Source organism: Artibeus jamaicensis, unplaced genomic scaffold, assembly GCF_021234435.1.
Source record: "Artibeus jamaicensis isolate MK-2021 breed Jamaican fruit bat unplaced genomic scaffold, CSHL_Jam_final contig_2170, whole genome shotgun sequence".
Classification (NCBI taxonomy): Eukaryota; Metazoa; Chordata; class Mammalia; order Chiroptera; family Phyllostomidae; genus Artibeus; species Artibeus jamaicensis.
This window is the reverse complement of record NW_026521445.1, coordinates 752730-772960: the sequence shown is the minus strand read 5'-3', so window position 1 is coordinate 772960 and position 20231 is coordinate 752730. Positions and strand designations below refer to the sequence as shown.

The window sequence follows — 20231 nt, the reverse complement described above, 5'->3', positions numbered from 1 at the left end:
AAAGGACTCTTTAAAATTTAAAGAGGAGAAATATGAAAGGAAATACCCAAGTAGTTGATGCTTTTGCTCTGGGAAAATGGTTCAGTAAAATTTTATTTGCTTCAACACTGAGGATTTTCTTCATGTTTTCTTGTTTGTGGTTCCCGATGGGCTAACTCTTCAAGGGATCATGGTCAGTGACTTCAGCGGTTAAATAGTTGTTTCAGTTTTAATTACCAAACATTTGGGACATTTTTCTCTCGATTCAAATCTTTAGTTTCCACCACAACGCCAGTAAAAATAAAGACCCAGCTCTCTCAATGTGAGGACTAGATCATCTCTCTCAAGCCAGTGCCTGTTTGAATTTTTCGAAGACTTTGAGATTGACACTGTTCAGGTTTTGATAGTTAAGACACCTGTAAACCCAAGTTAGCCGTGCAAGTATTTGATTGACTCCGTTAAAGCTGACCTCTCCTAGTCAAAGTCAGCATTTTTCTTCAGCTTCTAATCCAAACAGAGTCAGCCAAGTAAACGAGCAAACCTATTTTTCTATTTCTTTTTGTCCTGTTGAATGCATGTAGCCTATTGGCTAACATTTGCTCTTAATTAACATTTTTTGTCTTTTAAGAAATATACTTTCAGTCATTTATATATGCTTGTTTCTCCTTTCTCTCTGCATTTTTGGTATTTTCAGGAAGCAGCTTTAGTGAGTAGTGTGCATCTGTTTTCTGAACTTTGAAGACAGTTAATACCAGGGGTCACAGATTAGGGTGGCCTTATGAACGATTGTGGGCAACACTTTCACACTGAAACTTGCACTTCATGGGCCGTGAGATTTGTTTTGCAGATATGTCTCCTCCCACCGTCACAGAATGTGCTGCCACAGTTCCTAACCACCGCATCTAACAATCTCCAGAGCTGACACATGAAAGCACAAAACAGAAGATGAACATTCCCAGTCTTCTTCCAGCGCTTATCTTTTTAAACAGCGCATCCCCGCTCACCACTGCTTCCCACTGCTGAGGCTCTGCTCGACTCTCATATTCTCTGTCTACATGGGTTTCTGCTGAGAAGAGCCATCTTGGTTTTTTTCTTCATTTGCAAGGAATAGTATGTACTTTGTACACCACAAGTGTCATTTTGAAAAACCGAGTAACGAATAATTTTTAAACAACCAGCGATGTTATGTTTTTTTCCTAAACAAATGGAAACATGACGTGCACATGCATGTTCCTTTAACCACAGTAGGGACCTAGAAAGCACCTCCAGGTGCCCTGAGATGATAAGGTAACCATGTGACTGGAGCATTAGAGTTCCCACCACACATGCGTGAGGATAACATCATTCTTAGCATAATAGCAGAGAAAGACAGAATCCATCAGAACTAAGGTAAGTGTTCCTTTTCCGTGTGTTTGAGGATGGAGAGACATCCCTAATACTGTAAAATCTGAGCTCCGAGTTCTCCACTTTCATTATTGAATTTGGTGGATTCAAAAAAGGAGTAAGTGGAAACATTTACACGTTGTTTTCACACGTTTCCTGTAACCCTCTACAAGGTAATAATGGTCTCTGATACATTGACAAATTTCAGAGGAAACACCGGTTTCTACTTCTTTTCAAGGTCAGGAGTAAGGTTATGTTTTTGCAATAATGTCTGGAGTGAAACTTGGAATAAGGGAAAACCAAATGGCGGATGCCTCATTTCAAAGCATCAGCAGTTCAAAACCATTTCAGAGCGTCCACTGTTCAAAAGCCCATATGCAGAAAACTCATTTCTAACTCTAGCCACAAGTGGCTCTTAGCCAAAAGAGCAGGAGGAGACTGCCGAATTCATACTCCAGCAACGCTTATAGTTTTTCTCATAGCAGTCCTGACACCAATGAAAAAGAGCCTGAGATTAACAAGAGACGTATATCCCGTGACCTCTAATGTATGAGGCTTTCTATTGCTAGGTTGTTAGTGTTTTTCACAGATTGCCTGCAAGACAGTCACTCCATTTCCCAGGGGTTTTGCCACTTCCTTGGAAATATCTAGTGACTTCAAGTCTCCCTTTCCCACTGGAATTCCTTTAATGGAAAAAAAGAAAGATGTTTCCTTTATCTTTGCCTGCACTCCTGTCGCACACAGCGAAAGCAGAGAGGTTCGCCTGCTGCGCACCTTCCATCCCGAAGAACTCCGTGGTCCTGTCTGTTGCTCACTGCAGGATGCTTCCCAGGGCCTGGCCACTTCCCTCCTCCTCATGCTGGGCCCCCAGGACTCTGTCTACTTTCCTCACTTCACATGGGCTGCAGCTACACGGAACACTCCCGGACTCACAGGGGAGTGGGATTTATTTTCCTATGGAGTGTATATTATCTCATGATGTCATTGTTATGAGTTCTTTATAGCAATGCGATTAAATGAAGCCATGGGTCATTATGTTTCCATTTGTTTAGGGGGAAAAACAGTTTATTCTGTAAAATATTATCTATTGCTCGTAGGCCTGTGAATTAAAGAAAAGCTCTCAGCATAATGCCTGAAACATAATCAGCATTCTGCAAGGGTTCCCTATACTACTATGATTATTACTGATGCTCTTATTATCTCAAAATAAGCGGTCAAACCCTTTTGCTTTTTAGTGGTTTTAATTGTGATCAAAGTAAGGAAACAGACAAATGCAGGGGATTGTAAAAGTTTGAGAGTCTTACAACAGTCTTCAGTAGTTCTGAGTCCACTCTCCCTTAGGCATTTTTTTCTGAAGGAGTGGGGGGCTCACCAAAATACCCCTCTCCTTCTGGGCTTTTCATAGGACCCATTATCAACTTAGAACTATCTTTGGCAGATGAGCCATTCCTGTCCTAAGAAAGCCCAGGCCTGGTGATTTCCATTCTCCTGGGACTCTATTCAGCTGACCATATGTATTCCTTATTCTATGTCATCTTCACAACCATCCCATGAGTTCAGGAATATGCCATTTTTCACATATAGCAATAGTCTCAGAGAAGTTAAACAAAGTTAAGCAAAGTCGTTCAACCAGCTAATGACGAAGAGGTCATTCGAACCCAGGTCTCCCTCATTCTAAAGTCCCAGTTTCCCATTTTAGCATTCTCATCATAGGGGGACAATAAAAATGTATCTCCTTGTTTTAAGAAAAAAATCTAAAAATGTAGCTGGAATATTTTTGATTAGCACGTGTCACTAAATAAAAATAACAGTAGCTCATATTATCAATACATACGTTCTAAACACAATCACCACATGAATTAGGTACCATCATTCTCCCCATTTTACAGATGAGGACACTGACACAGAAAAACAAGGGACCCAACTAAGGTCACATGGCTGGAATGTGAGCCATGGTCCCAGAGTCTGGAGTCCTAACTTCTTCACAACACCACTTGGGTTGGTATCTTCATTTTGTCTCTCCAGGTTCACTCTCTGCCTTTCTCCACCAGACTCTAAGCCCTGGGATACTGCCCTTTATAAAATGCCTCGACAGGGCTCCGTGGTCTCTCACCTTCCAGGTAGATGGGAGGAAGTGGGAGGCACCGGGAAATGAGACGGATGAAGAGTTAGCAACAGTGGATCTTTCGGTGAGCTTCCTTGACCCAAGAATACAACATCTGTGAGTAACTTTGAGATTCCAAACTTGGACTTTTCTTATACCAAAGGAAGCATTAATTAAAACCATTGACAATCACCCAGCTTAACAAGAATAGAGGAGTAAGACTATGTAGTTCCTTTTTCATCTTCAAAAGGGAATTGTTTAAGTACTTCTTTGAGATGTGTCTTAACTTGTAATCCTAAAATGTAACACTATACAATGATTTATAGACGGCTCACACTTGGCCAACTAATGTCTTTCCTTTGGTTTCCTTTTTATGTTAAATAGAGATGAAAGACACCTAAATCTTCTACTTAATCATTATTTTAAAACAGAAAAAAACAGATGGAAAAAACTTTAAGTTAGCTCAAGAGAGTTGACATAAATACATACCTCCCTAGGTTAGGGAATTGATGAACTATGTTAAGAGGGAAGAAGAATAATACTCTACAGTTTCCTTCCGACACAGCAGATGAAAAATAGCTCGTGAGTAAAATGAAAGGACCCAGAATGTGTGTGGCTTCCCTGAATTTGTATCCATTAAATGTGCAAATATCTCATTCAGTTCCCCCAGACTTTATAATGTTCATATAATAGGAAAATTTTGAAACAATGAGAAAAGGAAAATGGCTAAATTATCTACTGAACGTTTTGTAGATAAAACTTTCACACTGTCACTCTGACTCTGCCTTTTGTTAGTGAAGTTGTCCACCACGATGGCTCGCTGTAAAGAACAGTGATGGCTTATACAGATCCAGGGAGCCCTTCACAGTATCTTTTCCTCACACCCCAGGAAAAAGAAACCTCACTCCAGCCTCTTCCCAGACTCTCCCACTCAAATTTATTTTCCAGTAGCAACTAGCCATTTGGTTTCTAAGAAACACAGCGCCCAACATCCCCCTTTTGAAAGCAAAACACCAACATTCGAAGGACGGTAACGATACCGTGAACATTTATTTATTAGGCACTTACTCAGCACCAGTCCACCTGTGGAACATTTTACATGCATTTTCATTTAATCTTAGGAGAACGCTCTGGAATGGATAATTCTATTATTTCCATTTTACAAACAAGGTGACTGGGGCTTCAAGAGACCATGTCACAAAGAAATACAAAATTTTTATCAGTTAGGATGCATGTATCTTTAGGTAACTGAATACTCAACTCTAATTGGCTTCAGCAAAAAGGTCATTTATTTCCTTAATTCTGGAGACTTAGCAGTAGGATGGCTTTGGAGGCTGACTTAATCCAGAGGTTCTGGATTTTCTTAGCCCCCTTGTATCTGTTTTATGTCAGACATGCATAAGGATGCCTGTGTCAGATCTGGGAAGCACATCCACGTAGGACAGTATTTGGAAGAAGAGAACTTGTCCAAAACACCCTGAGCTCAATTCCCTTTGTGCTTCAGTGGGCCAAAGTAGATGAGATGATCTTTCCTGAACCAATTGGCAAGGGGGTCGGAGTCATTAGGATTGATGGAGAAATTAAAGGCCCATTCTTGTTTGTATCAAACGCCATTTTTATAAAACTGGACAATTTTAGTAATGCTTCTTTCTAGTCCTATTCTGCTTAAGCTATGTTTAAAGATCAGAATATAAATTAATGATCTGGGAGAGAAATACTACTAACACACCGGTAGGTTAAATTTCTCCTATATATCTGTATCTATAAAAATAAGCCAGGTGGTGAAAGACAAATACCATATGATCTCACCTTTAACAGGAACCTAAACAACAAAACAAACAAGCAAGCAAAATATAACCAAAGACACTGAAATAGAGAACAGGATGACAGGGACCAGAGGGGAGAGGGGAGAGAATTTCAGGGGAAAAAGGGGAAGGATTCACAGGAACAAGTATAAAGGACACATGGACAAAAACTAAGGCCGAAGGGGGGGATGGGAGGGAGGTGGGGAGCACTGGAGGGTGGGGTGGGCTGGGATGAGAGTATAAGACAGAAAACTGTACTTGAACAATAATTAAATAATTTTTTTAAATTTCATGCAATATATGCCATATTTTTATAAATTGTTATTCCTGTAAATTCTTTGGAAATTGTGAAAAATTATTAGGACTATAAAAATTATGCATTGAGGCACTTACTTAATAAATATAGTACCTCTGTAGGGCGTATTTTCTCTATTTAAGGCAATAACATTTGCAGTTTTGTGTAAGTCAGTCTCCCTGGGTATGTGGGTATAAATGGAGCTGCATTCACAGGACATACTATGCTATTTTCTAGCCGCAGGGCCCTGGTCATGCCTGTCATTCTCTCTGACAGTTTCACCCACTTTGTACTGGGAATCTCCAAACTGTGCATGACCGCTCACAGATTCAAACACCTGTCCTTCTGCATGCCCTGGGTGCCGACATGTGTCTTTTCACTGCTTCTCTTCTCTAGCACCTTCTGCTGGGAACCACCCTGGCATCCTCTGCTGGCACCAATGCTCCATCTGTGTGCACAGGCACCACTGCCAACCAAGAGCCTCACAGCACCCCAGCTGGGTGGTGTCTCCCTGCCGCAGGCGAGAATGACGCTCTTCCTCCCTCACGCCCTACTTTGTGTTGGGAATACTGACTGTGCTGCAGGTTTCTGCTCAATTCCAGATGGGAACAACTTCAACCAGTGGCCTTTCCCTCTTTAGGGTCAAGCACAGTCTGTGGGATGGGACAGGAAACCTGGTTCCTGAGAGAGCCCGGTACTCTTCCCCTACCCTTTTCTTCCCAGGCCCCCAAACTCTCATGCAAATGTTTGTACAAATAACTGCCCAGGGCTTCCCCTGCAGTTGTCCGACCCCGCCCAATCGGGCATTTCTGATTGGCTACTGTGGACACAACATGGACTCAAGCCACAACCCTCTCTAAACCAGTTTCTTCCAAGAAAAGAAATTTTTTAAGTGACCTTCCAGGTTTGCCTATTGTCTGTTGATAAAAAATGTTTTTGCTGGATTGTTTACTCTAGAAATGTGCAATGTCCCATTAGTTCCATCATGATGTGACAACCACTTCCAGGTTATAAAAGGACTATCGCACTGTTTCATTCAAGACACAAAGGGGTCTGTCTGGAAATTAATAGAACCTGTTAGGTACAGTGACCACATCAATCAAATGTGAATTACACCCACATAAAGCCTTATCTTTACAGTGGCACATTCCTAGAAACTTAAGTGGGAGCCAAATAAATAAAACCTTTTTATCTCAAGTGAAGCCAAAGAAAGGTAACAGAATTTTAACAGAAAGGGGAAAAAGAGAATCAGAACAATTAGACATATCTCCAACATTTTTAAAAGAAAACACCAAGATTTTCAGAGTATATAAGTTACAGCTTTTATTATCAAAAAAGTTTCTGGAAAAGTATGTCATAGTTATGGTTTTTTTTACTTTTAATCTTAGAGATCAAAGTTCTTTAGAATTTTGCACAATAACTAACTTTCTCATATTCTACTTTGGTATATTAGGCAAGCCTCGTTTTACTGGTTATCTAAAAACTGTGCATCAGACATATGAATTGACCTTATGAAGCAACAAGACCTAGAAAAATGTTCAAGTCCCACTAAATAATTTTTAAATATATTATGTTTCAATCTAAATAATTTGTCAGTATAGCATGACGCAATCTAGAAATGCATACTAGATAAATCTATGCTTCTCCCCCATTGGTTTAATCCCTTTATTGACCTGTGGCCTGGGAAAATAAAACCTTTCATTTTTAAACTGTTTGTGAAGTCGAATGTGCCACAATGAGGTCAGCCTAACCCATTTGGTAAAAGAGCCTGCGATAATGCAGACCCACGGTATGATACTCACCTCATTAACTTGCTTTTTGTCCAGATGGAACACCTGGCCAGAACTTGTGGAGGCAATTTCTTCATAGACTTTATATCCAATATGGTTCCTGTCGTCACAATCTCCAGTAAGCACAAATACCACCTTTGTTTTTTAAAGAAGACAACGGTTAAGGGGTTTTCGGAAATCAGTATGTGTTTATTTAGCACCTACTATGTCTTATTATGTGTTAACACACTACTAGGTACTTAAAAAATATATATGACCTACATATATTCCCCCCCCCCATACCCATGTACTTTGCAAAAGGTTTTGAAGTTCTTCTTACCAAATAGACGAAGCTTATTTGGTCATCTTTGAATCAAAACTTGGGCATGTGACTTGCTTTGGCTGGCACCATCAGGCAAACCAGTGTTGAGTCTACACTCAAGAAGCCTTGGGTATTTCCACTTGATCCCTGGTCTTTCTGCCTTGTCCATGAGAAGAATGTACCTACGTCAGCCTACTTATTGGTCGCAGATAAGAGGCTGAGAAGCCTGTGAGGCAGAACCAAGTGACCCAGGGATAGGCCTACATACACCAGACACAAACTATCCCCAGATAGGCAAGGGAGCAAGCCCTGCTCACATGAGACACATAGATGCTTGCAAGTGAAAGCTGTTGAGAGTTACAAAAGCTTGTTAAGCAGCTGATACAACCAGTAACTCTGACTCTGACAAGACTGCACATAGGAGATGAAATTTTAGATAGAGGCCTTTTTGCTAGGTCTATGTGTTTGTCAGTTACAAGGGCACCGGGGTAACAAGCACTCAATCCCCAAATTGTTTCTGCTCTGTGTAAAAACAAGGCATTCATATACGATGTGCATATATCACAGATCCCCATACAGGTCTAAGTTAAATGACGCGTGCGTACTAGAGTGCACACATGGATTAATAGTTGTCATACTGACATTGGCTACACACGGCACAGTCAAAGAGAGGCAAGCTCTCACACGCTGTGCTCCTCACAGCTGTATTCAGGCAGGACGGTTGGGATGCTTCCGACTCACCTGCGACTGCTTTTGCTGGATGAGCTGCAGCACCTCGTGAGTGAGCCGGTAATCCTTGGACCGTGCGTCGGTGAAAACGTAGATGAAAGAACCAGGCAGAGAGATTTCCAAGGCAATTTTTATAGCCCCGATGCTCATTTCTGGACAGTCGCCACCACCCTGTTGACAGGCAGAGAGGGAAAAAATGCAATCATGTCAGGAGCAGAAAAGAAAGGGATATGGTAGTTATGACAGGTGGCTTTCAGAGCTCTGGAATGGAACCTGCTGTCTTCACTTTGCTTTTCTGCCACGGGATTAACTGCTTTGGCTATGAGAAAATGGGAAAGATATAAAGGGATGTGAAGAGAAGAAAATGTACTTATGAATAAATTATAAATTCACCAAAAATATACAACATAATGAAAACTACTATATATTTTTATTTTTTATTGAATTCATTGGGGTAACATTGGTTAACAAAATTATATACTTAAGTGTACAACTCTATGATACATCTATATATTATATTGTGTGTTTATCACCCAAAGTCAGATCTTCTGTCCCCATACATTTGATCCCCTTTACCTTTACTCCCCTTCTCCACTTTTTTTTTGGTAACTTCCACACTCTTGTTTGTGTCTATGAGTCTTGTTTGTTTGTCTTGTTTGTCCATTGATTGCTTTCAGTTTTATATCCCACATATGAGTAAAATCATATGGTTCTTTTTTTTTAAAGATTTATTTATTTATTTATCTTTAGAGGGGAAGGGGGGAAGGAGAGAGGGAGAGAAACATCAATGTATGGTTGCCTTTTGTGCGTCCCCTGCTGGGAACTGGACTGCAGGGAACCGGCCTGCAATCCAGGCATGTGCCCTGACTGGGAATCGAACTGCGATCGTGTGGTTCGCAGGCCCGCGCTCAATCCACTGAGCTACACCAGCCAGGGCTTAAAATCATATGGTTCTTGACTCTTTTGGTCTGACTTCATTTCTTTAGCATGGCTATAGCCATACCACCCTACACATGTCTTATCTTGTATGCAATACACAGGGATTGGCACAAATAATGCCCCCTTTTATTATATAATAATCTTTTATTACAAGATCATAAACATGCAATTCTGTAACATGACAGTATCACACTCAAGCACACCATGTGACATTCTAGGTGAAGTGTTCAAATTGCTGTCCATCTCATGTGAGACATTCCCGTACCCTACCAACCACTCTCAATGGCGTTACTTCTGCTGGACCCTGTATTTTTAATTAACTGTTCATTCATTGCCCCATCCTCTTTCATGAGTATTTCATACATCTCCTCTTTTCTTATATCTTCTCACTCTTATTTGCCGACCTTACTTCTATTTTAGGGAGGAAATTGAATCACTCAGAAGAGAACTTTTATAAACTCCTGCTGCGATCCTATCACCCTACCTGCAATAACAGCCACACGCCTGCCTTCCCACGAAGGAACCGTCTGCGCTCACAGCTAAGACGGACTATGTGCCCGTGTCTCATCAAGGGCATGGGCCCTGCGGCTGTCTCCGCTCTCCACTCCATTGCTAAACAATCCCCTGTTTACTGGACCACTCCCACCAGCAAAAAAGCTGTATCTCCCATACCCCAAGGTTCTTGCTCAAATGTTACCTGTCAGAGAAGCTTCCCGAGACCACCTCATACAAAATACTCTGTCATTCTTTCCACTCTGCTTCATTCTCCTACCAGCACCCGATCTCTATGAGTTTCATTTTCTACTTGAATAGGTGTGCTCTCTCTTCCTCTCCAGGTAAATACAGAGATAGATAGATACACATATAGATATCTAGATAGACATGTATTTTCCTAAACAAAAATAACCCTCACCCTAAAAGGAATTCACATCACATTTATTCATTCAAAAATAGATACATTTATAGATGAAGTTGTAAGCATGCTGTACTTACAATTTTGTGCATTGTATTTTAAATTTAGGATATCTCACTTAGGTTTCTATGTCATCGATGTTCTTCAAAATCACTGATTTTAGTGACTGCATGATATTCTAATATGTCGGCATCTCATAATTTAGTCAATCATTTCTCTATTATTGACATTAATGCTTTTACAAACTTTCCTCTATTATAAGTATATGAATACAAATCCATCATAAATATATTTATATATATATATTGCTATAGAGATATAATGTCTGATTATTTCCTTAGCATAAATGTTAATAATTACAGGGCCAAGGGAATGGACTTTATACCAAACTGTTTTGAGCAATTAACAACTGCTCTTGCTAGGGTTTAGATGTACAAAATGAACTAGATAAAGCACCTTGTCTGGAAGGAGCTCCCAGTCAGAAAGGCAATCAAATAAAAAACAAGGCAGCCTTGGGATCACAGGGGCTTTGCCCTCCCATAATCCACCAGAATCCAGTGAGAGCTCTTTCTCTAGAATGAAATAAATACTCGATGAAAGGGATAATATTTTGCCTTTAAACTCAGGAGATTCCATTTGGTTCTCCTACTGGGCTGCTCCCCGGGCTCCAAACGGCCTCAGGTTCTGATACAAATACCTCGAGCACCATAGATCTCACCAGGTCATAAGAACCGAGCATCACAATTGTTTATACTGCAGCCTGGACCAACTGGAGAATCTTTTCTTGCACAAAATCCCACTCAAAACCTGCAGCCTTTGACTAATTACCATTTGTAAGTTGGCAGAGGGCACCAACTGTGACAAACTGCTTCTAAAGTTGGGACACCCACTGAATATTACGTCACTTTCTACCTGGTAGGGGCTAGATGCTGCAGTAACCTGTCTTCATTTTTGAGAAGATAACACTGGAGACTCCCAGAAATCTTACTGAGTTAGCAGTCCCTTCTCTTTATCTCCTGTCCTCAATTACTGATAGGCACTTTCATGGCATTTAGTTTAATAGGTAATAAATACTGCTTTAAAAAACGTGTACACTCGTATTCTCAGACTGCGCTTACCTTTCCCATTCCAATTTTCCATTTTCCAGTGCTTGTTAAACATCTACTCTTCGATGTTTTACAGGTCTCTACAATTCAGTGCATCTAAAATGGAACTTATTATGTATTTTACTCCAAACACATATTCCTAGTTTTGTTAATAATGCTACCTGCCCAGGTATCGTTGACTCTTCCTTCACCTAATCAGTGCTCAAACCACGTTCCTTCACCTTTCCTTCTAAGTAGATCCCTTGCCTTCCTCTTTACTTCTTATAATTCATGCTTCTTATTAATTGAATTAAAAGGATAGCCTCTTGTCAAATCTTCTGCTCTTCCTACTACTAAACTTTATTTTACCTATACCACATTCTTCTTTAAAATCTTTTGTGAACTATTTGCGTGGGATCAAATGCTCTAACTAAGCTTTCCATCTATTTCTGCTTCCACTTCACAGGTTGCTTCCTTTAAGCCAAGACTAATTTCTGTTCTCTGCACGCGCACGCCTCCTGCCTCGCCCCTTACTGCCTTTAGTACTTGCATTCCTGCTGTCGACTACTGTTCCATTGCTCTCCCTCCTCCAACACTCCTCACGGATACACGCATGTCTGAATTCTCCTACTTCCTGTAAACTGTGCTTTGCCGAGTCCTCAGTTCATAGCATTTGCTGTCATATGGTAATCAATGAGTACCTATTTATCATATTGAACTATTTTCCTCCCAAAGCTGAGATAATACGCTACTCCCTCTTTTTAAAACTTTATCTTCTTCCAATCAGAGGTACCTCCTTCCTCTGCTCATGTCCTCAAATGTGCTTTATTCTTTCATAATATAACATATTTCCTTTTGCATAATAGCTATTTTGGGGGGGATTATCATGTACAACAAATGAACATTTGTGTGCTAGAAAAATGGGAAATAGTTACTGGGCACATTAGTACCTTTAGTATGTTGGATATAAATAATTTTCACTTGCAGCCAACTTGGCATGTTTGTTCTGAATATTCTGTACTGCTAAAAAGGAATTTCGATTTCTATTGTATTTTCAGAAGCCTAAACAACAAAAAACTTCATCTCTGCTTGACATCAAGCACTTGAGGGTGAATCACAATGTAATGTATCCATTCCACAGGCATTTGTTGAATGGCCAAGTACACAGTATGGCATCCTGGTGGTATAACTCTAAGGAGATGCTAATTACCTACTAATTGTCACCTGGTATCAAGGGGCTAGAAAAACTCTTCTGTCTACAGACCAGAAATCAGAACAGCTAAGAAATCTCCAGAGATACATGCTAGGGATGACAAGAACGATAAACCCTGTCCAGCTACGAAGTGAAGGGCAGTCTCTAAGCCACTTGACTTGTTTTCAAGTGTACAAGAGGACCCAGAGTGGATGACTTAGTTCAGCCCCCAAAATCACATGGCAGTAGACTCCAGAGACCCCCTAGAAGCCTGGGAGGGACTCCAAACTAATTCATTGCACTGAGATCCCTCCATAACTTCAGCCTCATCCTAGAACTTGAAAAAACATGTATTGAAATGAACCTCCAAGCCTGTATTAATTTCATCACCTATCTATCTGACTAGACCAGTTTAAAACCACCTATTAATAAAAGCAGTATGTCCACATTTGCTTTAAGTATTAAAACCACCTTTTTCTCCTGAAAAAAAGCACCTCTGTGAGACCTTGAACCTCATAAATATGATGTTTAATACTGGTTATTACCCAAAGGAAAGAGTGTGATGAACAGACCCAGCTGTAACTCCGCAAAGAATTTCACAATTATAATTACAAATAAAAGATGAAAGGCATTCCTTGTATTTCTGGGACTTTTTCATATCTTACTCTCAAAAATATATATATCTCTTTGACTTTAATGGAGGAACTGACATAAAGACTTAAAGCAGCCAGAATATGGGGGGATGTCCCCTGAAAAGGAAACATTTTGACCCACATATGTCAGAAACTCAGGCTGGCCATGCTTCTAAATACATCCCTTAGGAGTGATTTGTGTTGCTTGGCTAATTTTTTCCTTCTGTGAACATCAGCGTATTTTTTTACCGTTAAAAATGGTAAAAATTGCCCTGAAGTTCCTATTTGCAAACAGAGATTATAATCATATTGATTACCATTTGTTCGCAGAAATAAAACTCTTCTCTTCCCCAAACAACAAAATATCTTTAAATAATTACCTTTCTGCTTATACTAGCTAGTGGTTATTTAAGAATTAAAAATAAATGTTAACTCGTAATTCATAGCTCAGTGAAACCATCTGCCTATGTCACGGCAAACACAGATTCCTGAAAAGAAAAAGGAAACTTTTTCCCAATAGAAGTTACCATATAATATTATATCCTTATGAAGGCTCCCTATGTGATGCTTGAGTTTGATTTTCTAATCATTTTAAATCATAAATAAGCTCCGCTGTCTAATACAGTAGCTGCTAACTAGCCTCATGTAATTATCTGTGTACTTGATAAATGGCTAGTGAAACTGAGAAACTAAATATTTCATTGCAATTAATTAAAAACTACATTAAAAACTTAAGAGGTATGAATTTTTATATTAATGATGTTGAAATTAGAATATTTTGGATATACTGGGTTAGAGCTTTAAAATTAATTTCAACTTTTTTATTACATAGGTGGCTCAGCATATTTCTTGTTGGACAGCACTAATATAGGACGATACATTTGGCTTGCTTCTAGACTTCCTTCTAGACTGTTATTTGTGAGGTTGTTGCTTTGATCTGCAAGTCTTCTGTGAACTTCATTTCCTGGCGAAAGTTATTAGAAACAAAATTCATGTTGTTTTAATTTTCGAAGGGTCAGAAATCAAGCTGCAGTCTACTCCAAAGATCTATAAATTATTCACCTTGTTTAAACATATATATGCAAAGTGTATAAATAAAGTCCCTATTTGTCTCTAGATCATGAACTCAGCTGGTCAGGGACAATGCGAACGCAGAGAGGTTCGTTCTTCTGTTGTGGCATTTGCTGAGCTGCCTTGTGATGCATCTGCCCCTCCCACTCAATCCTTGTTCCTTGAGGAAATTCTGTGAGTGTTCCGTTGGCTGTCTGATGAATGAATGGACAAATGAATGAACAGTACATGAGTGGATGAGATTGTGCAAGGCAATCTTGACACAACTGAGGCACACTTGCTGCATTCGGCCTGAGTGTAACTTAAGCTTAGCCCATCTCATTTCAAGTGACATACATCCAGAGGTAAGTGCCCTAAAAGTACAAGTTCCAAAAGTTTCACTTTAACCAAGCATCACGTGTGTGCTTCTGTGTGTATATACACTCAGAGTGGACTATGAAATGACTCTCCCTATCTCCCATTTATCTTTACCCCAGCTTGCTCTTCTGCCTCCCATTTTCTTTCTCCTCCCTCACATGGCTTTATGTAAATGTATTCCCCAAAGCCACATAAACCCACATACATACATATTTCCACATGGAGGAAATAAACTGTATAACACACTAAATGGCATATTTTCCTAAAAGTATGTAAGGGCTTAAATTTGTGAACTTTGTGTTTTTATTTGAACTCTGAAATCTATCTATTTATTTCAGTAGACACATTCTTGCTCAGTATTTTGATATTCATTTTATCTTCATCATTCTACTGATGGCCACAATCTACTAAATTGCCAAGGACACTTCAGATAGAAAAAAAAAAAACAGAAGCATGTGACCTTTCCCGGTAAATGGTGCTCCTGGAATTAAAGAAAAAGAAGAAGAAAAATATATAACCTCAGAGCCCCAGTGATAATTATGTTCAAAAAGTAACTTCCTGGAAAGCAAGATGAAGTAAGAATGAAAAGAAATCCTATCCGTCAAGATAGTAATAAAACACAGATTAGTGTGCTTGCTTCTCTAAATACAAAACGGTGGAGGAGTACCAAGGAATACACGGAACCTATGAAGCCTGAGAGGAGAGTTCAAGAACAATGAGGTCCCTGTCCAAAACCTGATGGAAAAATGCTCATCAAACCGGGAATCAGAGGACCAGGGGGGCTAACCCGAGAGCAGGCCCTCACCTGTGCCCGTTTATTTTTCTGCTTCTAAACCCGCTTCAATTCTTCTACTCTCTGCATCAATTCTCACTGAACTAGGTTTATGCCAGGTATTGTCCAGGTATGCCTAACTCTAAGCAATCAAAAAATGCATCTCTTTTGGTTGACCCACGCCACAGTCCAAAAGGATTCTTATTACCATTACAATATGTACCCTTATTCTAACACGAGTACAACCTACTGAGTACGGCCCGGTTTCAAAGTCAGACTGTATCCCTTTTTCATGGAACACCCATTGCTTGAAATGTCTTATTTGCATCATTTGCCCCTTACCTGTGAAATTTAGAAATGACACTCATTTGCAAGCTGGACAAGAGCCCCCATTCTTAAAATACTGCTGTGCAATGCTATGACCAGGAAGACATGTGGGAAGCATTAAATGACATTGACTCTAACACAAAGCTGGGTCCAAGCAAGTATAAAATAAATCCAACAACCGTGGAATTCTACAGGCGGTGATGTGGGCTGGGCTTCATCACTTGTAGAGAATAAGGCAGGGATGCACTGAGAGACAGCCAGAGCCCAGACTTCAAATCTCCATCATGAAAACAAAACAAGGTGTCACATCCTGGGCAGTCCACCATGCTGCCTTTTACTAGTCTGAAGAAGGTGGCATCCAAATCGAACAGCTGCTGGCCTCAATTCCAGGCCTATTAAACGTCAACAATCACAACCATATCCAGGTTTTCAGGTCACTGCCTGACAGTGGTGACAGTGTAACTCTTCAACAATTGATCTTTCAGTCTGTTGGACCTTTCTTCACATTGGGTCTTAAGGGGAGAGCCAGTTCACTTCAATTCAAATAATCACAGATACACTATGTTCCAGGCACTTACTCTCTTGATACATAAACCAAAAACCGTATCTTAATACCTTAAGACATTGCAAAAGCTTTATAATTCACATGAATTATAATAGGCGGTGGTCCCTTGAAGAGGAAAACCGCACGAAGGCAACCAAGTCTAGCAAAAACACCACATACAGTGTCTAATAAGCAGGAGATGTGTGTGAGCATGCAGGGTTAATTCCAGGCAAAAGAGTATCTTGGTGTTCTCAGTCTTCCCCTCCGTAATTCTCCCCTTCTCTGCTTCTCAGAGAGTTCCTTCCTCTCTCCCGCAAGGATTCTGTACCTTCTTATCGAGACCTCTCATTTCCCCTCGAATTAAGACAATGCACTGGTCCCCAGTTGGGACGGACTCCTGGTCTCTCCTAAAGATGACTCCCCTGTTGGCTCAGGGACAATGGGCCACGGAGAGGACAGGGGCAGGGTCTCAGCAGGCCCTTGTAGCCCATCAGCATTTGCTTATTCAAGAACGAGGCATCTGCCCAGCTTGTACTATCTCCCCATTTTCCTCTGCTATGACCTTTAACTTTTCTAAGTCCTGCTTAACCTGCCCACTAAAGTCTCTCTCTTCCTTCCCACTCCAACATTCACATATGGATTTTACATGATTTCAGGCACATTTGTTATTGGGTAGTTGAAGGAGATTGTAATGTGATTCTTTTTATTTAATAAAATATATTAATACTGCTTATGTTATTTTAGGTCTTGACAAAAATTATCAATACAATGCATTTATTACTACAATATCATTATAATTTATGAATATTATAATGGGAAGTTCTGAGATAGATAAATGTTATGGTTTTTTTACAGGTAGTAGTCACTAAACAAAAGTGGTAAACTAAGGTCTAGATCATCACAAAGAAGGACATACATACATATGTATCAGGTAAATGAAGATTTTTAAAAGTCAACAAGATTAAAATGAAGGAGAGAATCCTAGAAGCAGCAAGAGATAAGGGGACAGTCACCTACAAAGGAGTTCCCATCAGACTGTCAGCGGATTTCTTAAAAGAGACCTTACAGGCAAGAAAGGGGCTGGAAAGAGGTATTCCAAGTCATGAAATCCAAAGACCTACATCCAAGATTGCTCTATCCAGCAAAGTTTTCATTTAGAATGGAAGGACAGATAAAGTGCTTCTCAGATAAGGCCAAGTTCAAGGAGTTCATCATCACGGAGCCCTTATTATATGAAATGTTAAAGGGACTTATTTAAGAAAAAGAAGATAAAAAAGATGAACAGTGAAAGGACAGCAAACTCACAGTTGTCAACAACCACACCTAAAACAAAAGCAAATTAAGAGGACAGCTAGATCAGGAGTGAATCATGGAAATGAAGATCACATGGAGGGTTAGCAACAGGGGAGTGGGAGAAGGAGAAGGGGGGAGAAGGTACAGAAAATAAGTAGCATAGACAGTAGATAGAAAATAGATAGGGGGAGGTTAAAAATAGTACGGGAAATATAGAATCTAAAGAACTTGAGACACGTGTTCATGAACTAAAGGGGGGGAATATGGGGGAGGGGTGTGCAGGGTGGAGGGGAATGGAGGGGGGCAAATAGAACAAATGTAATGGCATAATCAATAAAATTTTTTTAATAAATAAATAAAAGTCAACATGAGTATAGAAGGATGGAGACCTGGTTTTAAGTTTATATCAGGAGACCTGGGGGACTGAGATGGTGACTGCACCAATATTCAACAATGGGATACGCCACAAAAGGAAGTCCCTATCAGCTCTGAGCACCCGGACCTCACCCTGAAGGAGACCTGCAGGTATCATCGGTGGGAGGCCGGTGCTATCAAATCTCTAACTGGTGCCAGTTCATGCCTGGAGTACCAACAGGCTTCTGGAAGGAATTCACACATACAATGGGGTAACTGGATAAGTAATACTCAAAGTTAATACCAATACCAACACCCCATAATTCTTCCTGAGACTTTTTCAAAGCCTAAGAGTAAACGAGTTAGCTTCTTGTGGACAGCTTCTGATCAATTTGGACTGAGAAAAAAATCTTTAATCTCTTTATATCCATTGGGTTGAAATGAGGTTTATAGTTTTTTCTAGGGGGCCCTGCTGTGGATGAAGGAATGCTGTCCCAAGGAAAACATTCTGACCTCTATCCTTACCATCACCTAAAACCTGACAAGACCAGATACAGTACTTATTGTGGGCAACAGCGCAATCGTCAGGTGGTTAGGTAGTTTGTATGGGGTAAATGCGTGATTCCTCTTCTTAAATTTCATTTTGTCACGCGTAACTGCAATACTTACTCTGCAATGACTCATGTTATTGACCCTTGAGAACATCCCCACACCTGCACACTTTGAAAAGAAAATCAAGAAATTCCCCATCAGAATCCACACCCGCCCCATTCTGTCTGTATGTTCTGCTTTGAAAAAGCAATCCAGCAGCCATAATACCCATTTACGCTCCTTGTCCTTTGAAGTACACACAAAAGATCACTAGGGAATCAACCAGCTATTTGCTTCTGGACAGGGCACCAGGATGAACGGCCTGAAAGGAGCCAAGAATTCCCTCTGTGTCCTCCATCCTGTTGTCTCCATCCCCTTCCTTTATTCCCTGAAAATACAAGGCTGTGTGGTCCTCAGAAAATCCATCCCTCTAGCAGCAAACTAAAATTTTAATTCTAACAATGAAAATAATCAAAACACCACCTACATACACAACTCTAGCATAAACACAACCTTTCAATCTCTTAAAATGCACCTTGTTCCCATGTTTCTCCAAGGCGTCTCTGAGCTCACACTTAAATAAACTCACCGCCCTCAGTAGCGAGAACATGTGCTGAGCAAAGGGAGAAATTATTATTTAAAATTAACTTTGCATTTTGCTGCTAAGTAATTCAAGGTGATCGGAGGTAAAAGTGGAAGCCAAAATCTTTAAGGAATAAGTTCGTTTCATTGAGGATGAGACCAGCCTTTGATCTACATCTGTCTTCAGTTCTCTACTTTGCTACTTTAAAGCAAAATACAAGAGGATGTTATATAAACAAATTTTAATTGGAGGAGATTAATGAGGCTACTTAAACCAGGAGTTAGAGGGAAAGCAGCAGACTGATTAAAGGACAATGTCATGGCATTAAATACCTTCAGTTTTGAAACCAGCCTTGCTAACCTGCCGGTTGGGAGACCTGAGTCAGGAATGGCACCTAACGTCCCAAACCTTGAGAATCTACATTTGTAAAAAAAAAGTAACATTAATATTTGTGTGGGTGCGAATTGAGAGAACAACTTATATTTGCAAAATCTTTCACCAGCACAGGTTCCATAAGGGTCGCTCATTTATGGTATAATTATTTGGTGATTATTTCCCTTCAAAGCACTGTGGAGTACTTGAGGTTAAGAGTACAAAAGGTAGTAACGACAGCTAACATGTACCAAGCCCTCACTTTGGAGCAGACACTGGTTCTGATGTTCTTGAAGCTTTGACCTATATAATGAGTTACATGTAGTGGACTTTTTAGCTCATTTATTCCCTAAATTAAGTACATGCATTTCCTCCTGTAAGAGTGTATAAAAACACATATACATGCATTTGTTAAGTCGAATGCACATTTAAAATTTTTCAATGGAAACTCACGCTGCTTTCTTAAACTGAATCAGGTCCAATACCAAAAGTGAAAATTACATCTTTTATTGCTCTCTATTTTATATGTATCTCTCCTGATGTGTACTCTCTTTCCTTTTATTTTTCTAGTCATTTTTTTCTTTTTGCTTTCTTATTTTGGGGGGGTTACACATCAGCTCAATTTCTTTAAAAAATTCATGTAGAAGACTTCTCCATAAATCTAGAAATACAAAGCACTTTCACATGATGCATAAGTTAGAATACTAGATGCATTAATTAGATAAAGTATAGACCAATCTGACACAAGGAACTGGTTTTCTAAAATCAGCATCACCTGGTGCTCTTCTTTTTGACAGTCTTATCTACCTGCCCATGGTTT

General features: G+C 39.9%; 1 protein-coding gene across 3 annotated transcripts in view; it reads right to left on the bottom strand.

Moving 5' to 3' along the window:
- HMCN1 (hemicentin 1) overlaps positions 1-20231 on the bottom strand; it is a 389618-nt gene that overhangs the window by 272603 nt on the left and 96784 nt on the right. For all 3 annotated transcript variants that reach the window (XM_053658522.1, XM_053658525.1, XM_053658524.1), the window contains exons 3-4: positions 8399-8557; positions 7369-7491 (exon numbers count right to left, since the gene is read on the bottom strand). In XM_053658522.1, the coding sequence (XP_053514497.1) occupies positions 7369-7491; positions 8399-8557 (282 nt within the window). The remainder of the gene's footprint in view (positions 1-7368; positions 7492-8398; positions 8558-20231) is intronic.